We start from the raw sequence: 15,596 nt of genomic DNA, 5'->3' as shown, positions 1-15,596 counted from the left end.
CAAAGCATTCCCCTCTCTGTTTACAGCTTCACCAGCAAGACATACAACGTCCGTGTCCCCCTCACCTGCTGGGAGATCTCCGTTGAAGGTACTGACTCATATTTAGACTCAGGCGAGAGACTGTCCCCACATTCCTTCTTTCCTTACGATTCATCCCTGGTACATCACTGAGCTGCTTTCATAGGTACAGACCAGGCAAAGAACATCTAAAGAAGGGGTGAAGGAAGATTAGTAAGAAAACACTAGGCTTTCCTTTCAGGGAGCGTCCTCCATCGGAGCCATTTGTGTTCAGATTATTAGCTTCATTCCCCAAATAGTGGCAGTGAAAATGTCCGGACTAGAATCTGCATATACACTGAATTAGGAAAGAAATATGGTCCCACTGTATTTCCTAGGATGTTTTCAGTCTGGTCTTTTGGTTTCAGGGACATCAAAAAAAGAAAAAGAAAAACTCCATCAACAAGCCTAGTAAATGGTCTCCTGTGCCTTTTTGCTTCTGTCAGCCCCAACCATTTGATAAAGTCAAACCCAACTTTCTCCTCCTTTAATGTTTTATACCAACATTTTCATTTACATTAGAGATATATACTTGGTCATGAAAAATGCGACAGTAAAATGAATTAAAAATTTTCTAGGAAACAAATTGAAAAGCTTTGAAGGTGAGACGTTTAAATTGATAGGTAAACATAGGCTATTTAACATCTCTAAACATACAAAATCCTTCATGAAGGTAAAGAATATTTAGTCTCTATCCAAATTGAATCAGACTGGCTGCAAGGATTGTCAGTACCTATAGGCACGGGTGTTCAGAGCTGCTGTACCAGAGGCAAATATGGGGTTCAAGTGAGTGTTAAAAGAATGATTCTGTATCTGAGTGAGGATTTACATGCTCCGTGTCCTTTTTGTTGAGGAGGTATTTCTAGCTAATGTGAAAAAGACAAATTAGCTTCTAAAAACACATAGGGGCAGGTCGTGATCTGATGCATCTGTGTTGCTAAGGATAGTTGCTGATAGAAACTGAGAATCTGGAAAACAAAAGCCCCAAAATGGAGAAAATTGCAAAGAAGTGTGATTTCATTTGCATTGCCAACGTTTCTGATGCAGAAATTTGCTGGAGAGTGCAAATTATTTGCTAGTTTTTCTGTCATTCTGCAATGCAGCTGTTAATCATAACGTACACGTGACTGCATTCATTCTAGAAGCCATAGACTGTCACGTTGATGTGATGGGAAAGGAAGCAACATGATGTTTCCACATCTTACATTTAGCCTTACTCGCAAGGAGCTCCCACATATTGCTATGCAATTAACATCTGCATTTTCCAGCTTGATTTTGCAGAGTAGTAAGTCTTAGAGATTGATTCTGTAAAAAGAACTGAAGGGATAAAAATATATTCAAGTAGCTACCAAACAGTCCCATTTAGCAAGGTGGTATATACTTTCTCTCTCTGCAGAGCTGGTGATGTTCTAACTGGCCAGGTGTAGCCCTGTAGGCATATCTATACAAATGGGGCTTGGAGAGAAAATGAACGGAATATTTCTGTTATGACTCCTGCATTACATTAGAGGGCACACTGCTACCAAGTTACGAGCTTTGCTAGGCCTAGGATGCAGTTTATTGCCTTAACTTTGTTTTTTCAGCAGTTAAATGATGGAGTTAATCCTGTGGAGAAGACTGAGCTTACCTGCCTTACTTTAAGCTTGCGGTCTAATTGTTCACAGTGAACAGCAGTGAATTTGGCTCTCTTAATCGGCGACGCTGAATTTTAGGTTCCTGCTAAATGAATTTATTTCTGTTTCCCAGCATTATTTTGTTTAAAAAGAAGACCAAGGTAGAGTTAATCTAGGATAAAACCTTTCACAAAGTGTGTGCCATAGAACGTAGTTTTATAGGTCATCACATGATAAATGAAAAAATGGTCTGTACTCAGGTAAGTTTAGAAAACCCTGGGCTGCAACGTCCTTTCATTTTCTTGATCATTAAGACTGTAACATGCTACTCTGCTTTGAATGCACTCAAGGAGTACATAGGATGCGACATTTCCCAGTAGAACCCTCCTCGCATGGAGCATCACTTAGGGCTCCTTTTCCATAGGATGCCAATCAGGGAAGTAGCAAACTCAGATGCCAACTGAATAGACAGCTAACGTGCATGAGCGAAGGAAGCTGGTAGAACACAATGTGAAGACTATGCTAAACGGAAGAATTCATGCCCCATCTCCAGGGGAAAGGCCCTGCTCAGTTTCAAAAGATTATCTCCATTAAGAGAAAGCAAGCCCTTGTTGATAGAACTTCTTGTTTTTTTATCAAATGCCAAAAATCTGGGGTTTTATGAGAAATCTTCCTATTTTAAAAACTTAGTAACCAAGTCAGGTTTTTAAAAAACATGCCAGATGAAACAGGTCCCATTTCAGTCTAGAGCCTGAGAGCTGCCCATGTGCCGCTTCTTCGGCTCACCGGTCTGGAATGGGAGAGAACTTTAGTGCAAGCCTAGGGTGCCTCACTCCTCCTCCTGAGGTCTTTGGTAGGAGACACCCCCCACCCCACCCCTGTTAGACTGCCCTGGCTCCTGTCCTCCAGTTCTGAGCCCATCCCTGCTGAACTAGAAGGGGGAAATGGCACTCCCAAGGCTGTCTGTTGTTGTTTCTGCCGGTTCCCTCTCAAATGATGGGACTCATTATATACCTCTGAATTTTCTTCCTGATTACTGCTAGCCTCGTTTTGTCCTAAAAATAAGGAGTAAAATGGGCAGCGAGGTAAACGGAGTGAAAGGCAGGTGAATGCCTGAGGTCCGTCTTGCTGCGGAGAATGACACGGCCTCCAGTCTGACGCTGGGTGTTTGCATTAGTCCAGCCAGCACCACAGTTTGGGCGGCTTCCACAACAGAAACGGATTTTCACACAGTTCTGGAGGCTACAGGATCCAAAAACAAGGTGTCGGGAGACTGGGTTTCTCCCGCGGCCCCTCTCCTTGCCTTGCAGATGGCCGCCTTCTCCCTCTGCCTTAACAGGGTCTTTGCCCACCTTTGGTGCCTCTGTACCCAAATTTCTTCGTATAAGGTCAGATCAGATGAGGGCCCACCCGAAAGGCCTCCCTTTAAGGCACCCCCCTCTTCCAAGGCCCTGGCTCCAGATACAGTCCCATTCCAAGCAGCAGGGATGAGGGCTTGAGTTCATGGATCTGGGAGGTTGACGTGCAGCCGGGGACAGTGTTGATGACTCCGCCGTGTCTCCTTCCCCTCCGGCTTTTCTCCCCCCGCCCCCTTCCCTTCCAGCAGGGCTCCGTGCAGTCTTTCACCCCCTCTCCGGTGGAGTACCACTCCCCAGGACTGATCTCCAACTCGCCCGTCCTGTCAGGCAGCTACAGCAGTGGGATTTCTTCTCTCAGCCGGTGTAGCACCTCGGAAACCTCAGGCTTCGAAAATCAGGTGAACGAACAGTCGGCGCCAGCGCCGGGGCCGGGGCCGAGCTACAGCGGGCCGGACGAGCCGGGGCGCAAGGAGAGCAAAACGCCGCCGCCCTACAGCGTGTACGAGCGGACTCTGCGGCGGCCCGTCCCGCTACCTCACAGCCTCTCCATCCCGGTCACGGGCGAGCCGCCCGCGCTGCCCCCCAAGCCGCTGGCGGCGCGGCCCGGCCACCTGGAGAACGGGACCCGGAGGACTGAGCCCGGCCCGCGGCCCCGGCCCCTGCCCCGCAAGGTCTCGCAGTTATGAGTCCTTTTGCAGGTCCCCGGCGACGACGAGTCCCGGCCGTTTACAAGAGAATAGGCAGGCAGTATGACGAGGAGACGTTTAGTGTAGGCACTTTAATAACTTACCCAGATTTGTCTTTCAATGAATGGAATTAAAACTTGCTTATTAATATGTTGCACAATATTAAGTTACTGATCTCAAGCGCCAGACGTTACATGAAGTATGGCTGACTTTCCTTACAATGTCTCTCATTTGAAAGTGGTAAATAGTGTTAAAGACTTCTTTTGTATCTTTTTACGTTCACCTTTTTTATATAGTTTCATCTTAAAACCAATAGGATATTGTCGAACAATATGGCGCGTGATGTTGTTGTATACTTTTTACTGAATACTTGATACTCCGAGAAAGCTTACTAAGTCAATGCACAGCCTAACACAATGGTCCTTACTTTAGAAGACTTCTGTAAATAAGGGGAGATTTCTGGCTCTTTCCGTGAACAGACTGATCAGTGCACATCAGCAGAATTACAAGTTAAAGCAGGCTACTTAGACAATATACTTAAGGGGTTGCAAGGAGTAGGACTGCAAGTTATTTTGTTCTTGAAACAAAATAATTCTTTAAGGTTGCTTTTGACATTTGACCACTGTCTACTTTCTTAAAACTCTACTTTGTGAATCGGTTGGTAAATCCTTTAGTACCCTGATGTCATGGTATCTACTGTATTTCTTTTCAAGGTGCAATTTACTTTCAGAGTTCCGATCGGCTAGACTAAGCAAAAGACCCCAGGAGAAATGTTTACTTGAATCTTGTGCTTCCGTACTTGATAGTTTCCTCTGCAGCATTTGTCATTGAAGAAGAGCAGATGTTCACGTGTTAAATAGGCACAAATTAATGTGTCCCATTAACAAGAATTCAGGAATCAATACAGGACAGTATTAAATCAATAGCGTAAATGAAGAAAAAAAAACCTTAGAGAAAATATATTAGCATGATTAAATGGCAAAAGGACTTTCAAAAGGTAAGGGCATTAACTTTCAATCCTGCACCAAATAGAAAATTCTTCACAACTCTCCAAGCTCCTACCGGAGCTGGGCTTCTTAGCTGATCCTGTTTTTTGAAGGGTAAGATGGCCGTAGACCCCTCTGGCTTGAGTATTGCTACGCAGCATCTCAGATCTAGAGAGGGATGCTAATGCCCCAGTTGCGGAAGAGGGGGAAAAAAGCACCTTGTATGTAGTAATGTATTTTGTATCTTTGTTTTTTTCTTTTACTGACTGTTTATAACACTCAATTGACAATAAATATGAACTGTATTTTAAATCATACTGTTAAATATTTTCCCTCTTTTGTTGGGAAGCTCATTTTACTTTAACCGTGTTTGTTTTTGTTGATAGCTTACCTGGAAGGCAGTGACCACTTTTTATATTCTCTTAATGAAACCATTCAGCAGGTATACGCTGTTGAGGCTGGTTACAGAGGTTTTCTATAATAAATGTTCAAGTATTTTTGTACATAACTGGTTAATTTTAATAAGAGATACCATTATGTGTAAAAAAAAAAAGTAAGAATAAAAGCAAACAGTTGTGGATGCAGTATGATTGTTATAATTATGCCAAATACTTTATGTATGGAAAAAGAATATTTGTACATATGTGCTTTTAACAATAATTCTGCCATATTGACTTTACAATTTTGAATGTCAGAAAAATTAATATATGTTAAAATATTTATGTTTAGTGGAAGTATTCATTATTGAGAAAAGGAACATATGAATTTTAGCTTTGTATCTTACAAGTTTTGCAGCTGGAAATTTCTGGAACTAGCTTCTGCTTTTGATGATAACACTTTGTGTTTGTAATCACATTCTTAAAAATATACACACACACACATAGGAAGCTCCATATTCCTGTTGCTTTAAAGAAGTAAAGCCTTCCATTTAAATAAGTTGACATGCATAAGGTAACAAAGCTTCTTTGATTTCCTTTTCCTTTGTAATTTAATAGATTGTTGACTAGTGCTTGGGCACTGTATAAATCAGTGTTATTTGCTCTTGACGCCATTTTTTTAAAAAAGTTTTTTGGCAATGAAGAGTTCAATTTATCATGTGTGTGTATTTCTGAAGCAGCTATATAGAACATTTCAAAAGATTCTGTTAGCTCAGATGTTCATGTTGGTTGCTGCTGAATGGTAAATATTTAATAAAATTACCTGATTAATCTTAATATAACTGTCTTTATTCCTGCTATCAGTGTGTCTTTACCTGGAACAGAAGCTGCATAAATGTCTTGGTCATATCGTAGTGAAATTGTTAGACTCCTTTGTTGATAGATCCTGTTTTGGTGTTGTCTTGCCTTGGTTGATGCACTTCTCCCGACAAAGCTTATCTATGCCTTAGAGAAAAAAAGTTGAAAAGGTAATGCTATTGGTTACTACCAGTAGAGAAGTAAGATTTACTTGGGCAGTGGACTGTTAATTAACCTAACCAGAGCTGTTTTAAAAAGTCAAGCCACTGGGGCGCCTGGGTGGCTCAGTTAGTTGAGCGTCCAACTCTTGCTTTCGGCTCAGGTCATGGTCTTGGCGTCCTGAGATCCAGCCCTCCCCACCCCCCCACCCCCGTTGGGCTCTGTGCTGGGCATGGAACCTGCTTGGGATTCTCTCTCTCCCTTACTCTCTGCTCCTCCCCACCCCTTTTACTCCCCCCCCCCCCCCCCCCCCGCCGCATGTTGGTGTGCGTGTGCGCACGCTCTCTCAAAAAAATACTAAAACCATCCAGGTTTGTTTACATTGGAAAACTTGACACAAGACAGATAACTGCCAGGCATACAAAGGAAACTGCCTTTGTCAGCTCTGACAAACTCTACCCGCACGCAGGCCAGCTTTTCTCCCTGATTTTCATAAAACATATTTGACAAACACTGGAAAACCCATCTACTACAAGATTTCTGTTAACAGAAGCTGGCGTTTAATTTTGTGAGATGTGTCTATGCTGTGTTAGGTTTACAACATTTTATGTAACTCAATGCGAAGCAAGCCATTGTCTAAAGCCTCCATCCCATTAACTACCAAAACCCATTTAAAGGCCATAGTCAATGTCCTCCTGATTGTTTCTCAACATTAACTAAGTGATTTTAGAGCATTTTTGGATCATTTTCATTACAACAGAGCCCATAAGTATTTCGATTCTACAAGCATAATTACAATATGAATAGCTCTGCTTCCTACCTAAGTAGTCTTCTCTCTGGATTGTTATTGATTGTTCTACAAAACACAACGAAAAGAATAACAAGTTGCACAGCTTTGCCTTTATTTGATCTTTACGTATTAAAATGTGGCCGTACCAAAATGAATTCTTATTGATTGAAATGAGCCTTGCCCTCATTACATAAGAATATCATAAAAAAGACTTGAAAAATTGACCAAATTCCAATCCCCTAACATAACTATTATTTTTACACATCCCTTTCAATTTTTTTCTACATATATTTATTGCACAGTTTTTCTACATTGCTGAGTGTGGTTCCCTAAGTATAATACAGGGCTGACTCATTGCCACTAGTGAGAGCGCCACACCTCTATAGAGCTTTGGTCATGTCTCAGGGAGGGAAGGGCAAGATCCGATTTTATGGAAATTTTGGAGTTTTGTTTAAGGTGGGACTTTCAATGAGCAGGCATTAAGACTGGGTAAACGTCATGATATAATTGTTCGGATTTGATGGAAATAGCAAGGCAAGAATTTTGGGTTGAGGAGTTCAAAAAGTCTTAGGATATAACTGTCAGTTGATACTTTCTGATAATTTGATAAGATCTGTTGAGAAGTTCCTATTATGAACAATAAAGTTATTTGCCTCTCCAAGAGATGCGTTGTAGAGTAAACTTACGCTAATGAACATTGGAATATGGAGTCCTGTTCATGCAAACAACAGCTGTATGGGGTAGTTTCAGTTCTCAATGTGTATGTTTTATATAGTTATAATCACAGTAAACCTGGACAAATTATCCTTATTTTATCTTTATTTGTAGTATGTATTTGCATATAACATATATGTAAAGGCAAAGTATATATTCCATAATTCATTGAGCCATTCCCCTGTTAATTGACATTATATTGTTTCCAAGGTCTTGCTCCTACAAATAACACCACTTTGACTCTTCTTACATACAACTTTGCCCATGTTCGGATTATTGCCTTACAATGTATTCCTACACTGAAATTGCAAAGGCAGAGGAACGATGATTTTTATCATTCTTTTGTATATTGGCAAATCTATTCCCAAAAGTGTTGTGCCGATCTTAATGCCACCAGCAATATCTTTCCAAAACTGGCTATTGATGCAGTATTTTGTGCTATGTGGGAAGAAAATATTGCTGCCTTACCCAAAATTTGAGAAAATGTTAATAAGTCTTTTACAGAATCCTGTGCTAAGGAAATTGATATCCTTACAAAGGAAATGAAAAAGAGAGATGAGAAGACAGAAAAGTAACAAGCTAATGCTAATACTCACACGACACCTACTGAAAATACTTCATCCCAGAGAAGAGATTGCTAGGAAAATCCTCTGTATCAAACGCTAGAAAACCCTTAGCATTCTCTACACAAGTACAACCTCACTTATCCAGAGTTTACCCCTGTCATTCACAATTAGTGAAGGAATCCAAAACCTAGAAGTGAGGACAATGACCTGAAGAACTGTAGTCAACACCATAGTCTCCTGAGTGAACTGTTCCCAAGAAGATGAGGCTGATAAAAAGTCTGGTGTGTTTGAACTTTAATGAAGAATAAGTCCTTAGTGTTGAGAGATGGACGACATGGGTTTCTAGAAAGCTATGCAAGTGAAAAAAAAAAAAAAACATGAAGTTAATTCCAGAGAACAAAAAAATTTTGTAAAAGTAAATGTAATTATATAGTACACTGTGTGGGTCAGCTACCTATAATATTTACATAGTCATGGAAACGTAAAACTTATATATTGATCTAATTCCAAATTATAATATAATTAGACTGGAAGGACAAGGGTGAGGAAGGAATTTGTATGCACAGAAAATAAAATAAATTCTCATCTTCTATAACGGAATGTCAATAGTGAAAGGGAGGAAGAAATTTTCCTTAGTCCAAGGTTCTGTTCTGTTCTAGCTGGACTAAGAATTAAGTCTACATGAGGCGTAAAACATCATTTTCTCTATGATCCAAAAGTTTACTCCCAAAAATAGTGTAAGAGAGCAAAGACCACCGTTGCACAGGTGGTGAGAATATATGGAATCTCCAGTCTCCCACAAATGGGAGACACCTCCAGGCACAGACTAGCTAATCTGTGACACTAGGCAGGCAGTACTGGAATGGGACTTGCCAGCACTAATAAGCAACAAAGGTTGAGACAACAAAGGTCCCTTGTGGGCTGGGACCTCTTATAACAGATTCCTGAGCGCTGGCAGGGCTGGACAAAGAGAGTGCTGCTTAATAATATATGTCTCAGATCCCCATTCTAGTTGACTGGCCACCAAGGTGCATCCCGGTAAGGGCACCCTCCCCAGTGATGAAGACCACAGGGAATATTCTCACCAATCACAAAGTCAAGCTCTTTGACACAGAACAAGACAAAAAGGAAAAACCTCATCCTATTTCTCTTAAGTACACATTAACAACTTTAGCTCAGCCTTGGATCTTTTGGAGCCATGCTAATACCTAGGAGGGATGTGCCACAGGGTTAGAGATTGTGTGTTTTATAGTGTATTTCATCGCACAGGACTTTTTTTTTGAGGTTTCCGGGTGACCTAGTGTCAATCTAATCCATTCCGTGACCAACTTATCCTAACACGGGAGCCTTTAGGTCAGGTGGTGAATGCTCTAACAGCTTTTAAGTGCTCGACTCATGCCCACCAACTCTGTAGCTTTAGCTTCCAACACGTTCCGTAGCAATAGCCTTTACCTCATATGCACATTAGCCCACAACAAAGTTTGTCTAAATAGACACTGGTCTGATGAGAATCATTGAATCCACCTGTCTGTGAAGCCAGTCTGAACAGTTGGCTTATAGGGTCCATGCCTGCATTCTGCCCTATGGTGGGTTTGTTTTTGTTTTTGTTTTTGTTTTAATGACAAATGGCATAAAAGACAAAGAAAAACAAAGACCATCTCTGGGAGGAAATGGATCAGTAACCCAAGAGTACTCTACCAAATTTCTACCAAGAGTCCCTAAGCCCTAGGAACTAGTTCCAGTACTTTATCTGCTAAGTTTAGAGAGAATAGAAATCTCACCCTTCTCACTCCATCTGACCCCACAGACAGAGATTTCAGGAGGCTGACATAAGAAGTCTTACCTTCTGGTTTTATGTCATAGGTCCCAAGATCTCAAAGCTGCTGAATCTTCAGAGCCAATGTCCAGTAGAAGTTTATTCTGCTGTGTCAAGTGAAGGGGAGGAAGAAATTTTTCCTGCTCCAGAGTTCTTCTAGCTGGGCTAAGAATTAAATTTACATGAGATAGATTAACAGGAGAAAATAAACCAGTTTTATTACATGAGCATGTAAGCCCAATTATGCAATTGAGACCTAAAGAATGTCCAACGCAGGCAGCCTTTATACGTTTTAGACAGAGACCATAAGTCCATAAGGAATTGACAGGACAAAGAAAACTTAACTTTGGGACCTTCAGTTAGTAAGGAATTCTAAATGGAATTTGGGCTGCGGTAGTAAATTAGTAAAAAGGAACAAGGGTGGTTTATACAGCCTTCTTGGCTCTAAATTTCCTATCTTTGGTGATAAGGATGTCTCTTTAACTCCTGGTACAGGAAGGGTACCTTTCACATGGGAGATTTATTTGCGGCTTTCAGGGGAACGGAGGAGGGTCTGAATGTCCTTCTCACTGTCTTTTAAATAAATTTTATTTAAGGAACTCAATATGCCAAAGTAGCACATTTTGGGCAGCCTGCCCTTGATCCCTGTAATAGAATATGCTTAAATTTTAAAGACAGTCAAAAAAATAGGAGGGATGGGTTGGCTGGGTGATAGACGTTGGGGAGGGTGTGTGCTATGGTGAGCGCTGTGAATTGTGTAAGACTGTTGAATCACAGACCTGTACCCCTGAAACAAAGAATACATTATATGTTTAAAAAAAAGAAAAAGAAGAAGATAGCAGGAAGGGAAAAATGAAGGGGGGGAAATTGGAGGGATAGACGAACCATGAGAGACTATGGACTCTGAGAAACAAACTGAGGGTTCTAGAGGGGAGGAGGGTGGGGGGATGGGTTAGCCTGGTGATGGGTATTAAAGAGGGCACGTATTGAATGGAGCACTGGGTGTTATGCACAAACAATGAATCATGGAACACTACATCAAAAACTAATGATGTAATGTATGGTGATTAACATAACATAATTTTAAAAATTACATATATATAAAAAAAATTTTGAAGAAAGGCAAAAAAAATAAAATAAAGACAGTCAAAAGATAGCAATTTAAGATACTTTCTTATTTAGAGATGTCAGGGCAAACATTAAGAAATAACTTTTAAAATTGAAACAATTGTCTCTGGGGAGTGACTCTGGCTGGAAACAGAAATACCATCTCCTTTCACAGTGGCTTTGTAGAATTATATACATATATGACTGTGATACATTTTTAAGAGACTGAAAAAAACGTATTCTAAAACGTTCAGATACCACCACACTGGTTTCATGTTCCCTGGCTGATTTTTTCCCCTCCTTTCTAGGACATTGCTGATGAGGATCTAGAACTCTTTGAGAAGCCCATATGGAGTTTGCAACCAGGTAGACGTCTACTTAAAGGGATACGGCGGCAGGTAGCAGGAAGTGAAGCGGAAGAGTTTCTGGACCCATCTGAAACTCTTCCTGGAGCAGAAGTGATTGGCAGGAACACAAACGCATTTTAAGCACGTTCATTAAGTCATTTGCAATAGGTTTCGAGCCCCGGCTCCTCTTTGTTCTTCCGGGGCAGCACCAAGCAGCCAACGGCAACAATTTTTAGACAGGATCCTGAAAGGTCTCTGCAACTCTTACCACTTTACAGGTTCCTGTTGTGTCTGTTATGTGGGTTTGTTCATTCTGTTAAAAGCACACATAGGTCTGGGTGTAACTTACTTGAGAACAACAGTCAACAGTCCCAGGTTATTTCCCTCCAAGAGGGGAAGGAAACACAGTGAGTGTTAAGTGGGCTTCAGGTGGATAGCGAAGAAGTTTGGGTGGGGGGGTCTCCTGTTACACCCATTGTCCTTCCCCTCATGGTAGTTCAAAGTCTTGCCTGACCACCCACAACCTACCTGAATCCTTATTCCCAGCCCAGGGGAAGAGAAGTTCTCATCAGGATCAAGCTCCCCACCCAGGAGCTGATCCTGACTTACCCTCCTCCTCCAAACCCTTCCTTACCCATGAGGAAGTGAGAGGGAATCTGGTAGTGGCCTTTGACCCCATTTATCACAGTGATCTGATGCCTGGGCCTGAAAGCAAAAACAAATACAACTAAACACTAACCCCAGACAGCCGGAGAACTTTCCTTTTCTGTCTTTCTCACCTTTTTATTCCTTTTGGTAAGGCAACTTTCTAAGCCCAAGAATATACAAAAAGTTGGCTGACTTCACAGTAGTAAATTTCAAAACTTAGGTAAGTAAGTCAAAGAAAAATATAGTCAAGACAGAAGAACAGACAAAAAAACATTTGCGGGGGCACCTGGGTGGCTCAGTCGTTAAGAGTCTGCCTTCGGCTCAGGTCATGATCCCAGGGTCCTGGGATCGAGCCCCCGTTGGGCTCCCTGCTCAGCGGGAAGCCTGCTTCTCCCTCTCCCACTCCCCCTGCTTGTGTTCCCTCTCTCGCTGTGTCTCTCTCTCTGTCAAATAAAAAAAGATAAAATCTTAAAAAAAAAAAATCTGCACTAAGTCTGACAATGTTATTATAAAGAATTCATACATACTGATTTTAAAAAAAATAATAAAGACACTGTTAAGAGGCACAAGTATCAGAAAGGAAAGGAGAAAATACATTAACAGGCAAATAAATAGGTAATTTATAAAAGTTGAGGGGTAAACAAACATGGGAAATTATCAAAACAACTAATCGAAGAAAAATAAAACAATAAAGTAACATTTGCTCCTTATGGAATTAGCTACGTGTATGAAATGATAGCACTCAGTTCCGGGACGGATATGGTAAAAGTCATATCTGTTGATACAGCTGGTGGCACTAAAGTAGGATAAACTTTTCAAATACAATTTGTTAATATGGATCCAGAGTCTAAAAAATGGTCATGTCCTTTGAGCCATAACTTCATTACTGGAAATCTATGCTAAAAAAATATTTCAAAATGGGACATGCAAATATGGAGAAACAGCAGGCAAAAATATCAAGTCACAGAAATATTAGTACAGAGACGGTTACATAAAATAGAACACATCCAGTCAATGGAATGGTACACACTACTTTTTAAAATATTTTTGAAGACTGGTGACAAAGAAAAAACCCTAATAGTGCACCAAATGGAAAAAAAAAAAAAGATTTAAAATATAGGCACACTCTGATTACAGGAACTCACTTTTTTAATTTTTTAAAATTGAAATATAGTTACAAATAAATTGGAATATAGTTGACAATGTTACATTAGTTTCAGGTATGCAACCCAGTGATTCGCTCTCTCTCTCTGTTATGCTGTGTTCACAAGAATAGCCACCATCTGGTACAATACAACCTATTACAATACGGCGGACTGTATCCCCTATGCTGTACCTTTTATTCCCATAACTTATTCATTCCATAACTGGATGCCTATGTCTCCCTCTTCTCTTCACTCCTTTGTGCCCATCCGCCCCATGCCCCTCCCCTCTGGCAACCATCAGTTTGTTCTATGTATTTATGGGTCTGTTTCTTTTTTTGCTTTGTTTTTTAGTTTCCACATATAAGTGAAATCAGATGGTATTTATCTCTGTCCGACTTATTTCACTTAGCAATACACCCTCTGGGTCCATCCATATTGTCGTAAATGGTAAGATCTCTCTCTTTTTTTTTTTTATGGCTGAATAATACTACATTGTGTATAGATAACACATCAGCTTTAACCATTCATCTTTGGATTGACACCTAGGCTGCTTCCATATCTTGGCTATTATAAATAATGCTGCAATGAACATAGGGGTGCATGTATCTTTTCAAATTATTGTTTTTGTTTTCTTTGGGTAAATACCCAGTAGCAGAGTTACCAGATTGTACGGCATTCCTATTTTTAAGTTTTTTGAGGAACCTCCATAGTGTTTTCCACAGTGGCTGCACCAATTCACATTCCCACCAATGGAACATTTTTTTAAGTGCATACTTTTTAGCAATATATCAAACTGATAAAAGTTGTTTTAAGTAGTGAAGTTATGGATGACAATTTGTCTTTATTTTTAGTTTTTCAATTTATAACATTATTATTCATAATTTTAAAAAAAGAGAGAGAGCTAAGAAAGCCAAGGAACAGCCAACTCAGAGTATTTTCTAAAAGTGGGAAAATCCTGGGCAAGAAGGCATGGACCTGGTAAACTTTGCTAATCTTCTCAGAACTGAATGGGGTGGACTGATCCTCCCACCCCAAGGAGTAGAGGCTTCCTCCCCTTAGTAGCTCTGGGGTCCCTGGGAATGGACTATAACTAGGACCGGTGGGGATGGGATATGATGGAGTGGGGAGAAATAGAGCTAAGAGGTAAAAAAAGGGGGTTGGTTCACAATGGAATGACACAGCTCCATGGGGTCAAAGAAAAAGGATAACAGGAGGAAGAATCAGAGAAAGAAAAGGATGAGTGTAAGCAGAGGAGGCCAAGTGCTTGGGGAGAGGAGCCGGAGACCCAGAACAACAGACTAGAAACAGAAGGACAGTGCTTCGAGGCGTGTGCTTGGGAAAAGTGGAAAACATGCAGGCATAGACGGAGGGGTTTTCCTGAATGCCAACATTGCTCTGTTAGAAAGTTTTCTTGCGCATTTTTTGTGAAAAGAGAAACAAGAACAAGAAGATATAGTTATCTACGTTGGCTTAGATTTCCCACTGTCCGAACTTGGGGAGAAATTTATTCTCTCTTTGAGGGTGTTGCCATGTTCTGTGTTTTTGTACAGTTAGGGATAGTGAATGCCAAAGTCATCCTAAGTATCTTTTTAAAAAAAATTTTTTTTTTTAATATTTTATTTATTTATTAGAGAGAGAGAGAACATGAGCAGGGAGAGAGAGAAGCAGACTCCCCACAGAGCAGGGAGCCTGAAGCGGGACTCAATCCCAGGAACCTGGGATCATGACCTGAGCCAAAGGCAGACGCTTAACAGCTGAGCCACCCAAGCATCCCCATCTCTAGGATCTTTACTTGCACAAGTAAAACAACCTTACACCTCTCTCCCACCTCCCCTTCCCCCCCCCCCACCCTTGTCCTGTTTCATGAAACCCCCAAGTCTGGGAAGCAGAAGAAAAGAAGTAGAGGCAGCAGCCCCACCTCTGGCTGGTGCATGGTGTGGGTGGGGGACTGGGGCCCAGGGCCGTCCAGTACTCAAGGAAATGAGATGGGACAATTACAGAAACTAGAGTGATACTCTTCGATGCAAGAGTCAAACCATTTTAGAGGAATGAGTGGAGCAGTTACCACCCTGGCCTCCAGTATTTAGTAGGATGCAATTACTTAATCATCTTTTGTAATTTAGTACATTTCAACCTGTTTTACTCCTCCTTCTCTACCTCCACCATGCTTAGCTGTGATTTCACAAACTTTTTAAGGCTAAAGTCCTGGAGTTCATTTTGAACCTTGAGCCTTGAGTGTTTGATTGCTGTAGAATTCAAGTCGACAGAACCTGAACAAGCTGAGGAGTGGGTAATGGCTCCCAGAAACTCATTTTCTTTTCTTCCATATTCCTGTTACTGGCTTTTAAAGAATATTCCTACATTCTTTA

The 15,596-nt window shown here is 41.0% G+C and overlaps 1 protein-coding gene across 7 annotated transcripts in view; it reads left to right on the top strand.

Moving 5' to 3' along the window:
- The window catches only part of DOCK4 (dedicator of cytokinesis 4), a 424,485-nt gene extending 418,566 nt beyond the window's left edge, over positions 1-5,919 (top strand). For 4 of the 7 annotated variants that reach the window (XM_036066399.2, XM_036066397.2, XM_036066400.2 and 1 more), the window contains 2 exons: positions 27-88; positions 3,274-5,919. In XM_036066399.2, the coding sequence (XP_035922292.2) occupies positions 27-88; positions 3,274-3,714 (503 nt within the window). In that variant the 3' untranslated portion in view covers positions 3,715-5,919. The remainder of the gene's footprint in view (positions 1-26; positions 89-3,273) is intronic. The other 3 variants (XM_036066398.2, XM_036066401.2, XM_036066396.2) reach the window with 1 other exon arrangement.
- The last annotated feature ends 9,677 nt before the right edge of the window (positions 5,920-15,596 follow it).

Source organism: Halichoerus grypus, chromosome 12 (assembly GCF_964656455.1).
Source record: "Halichoerus grypus chromosome 12, mHalGry1.hap1.1, whole genome shotgun sequence".
NCBI classification, from domain to species: domain Eukaryota; kingdom Metazoa; phylum Chordata; class Mammalia; order Carnivora; family Phocidae; genus Halichoerus; species Halichoerus grypus.
The sequence above is the reverse complement of the archived record's forward strand: the minus strand, read 5'-3'. Positions and strand labels throughout refer to the sequence as shown.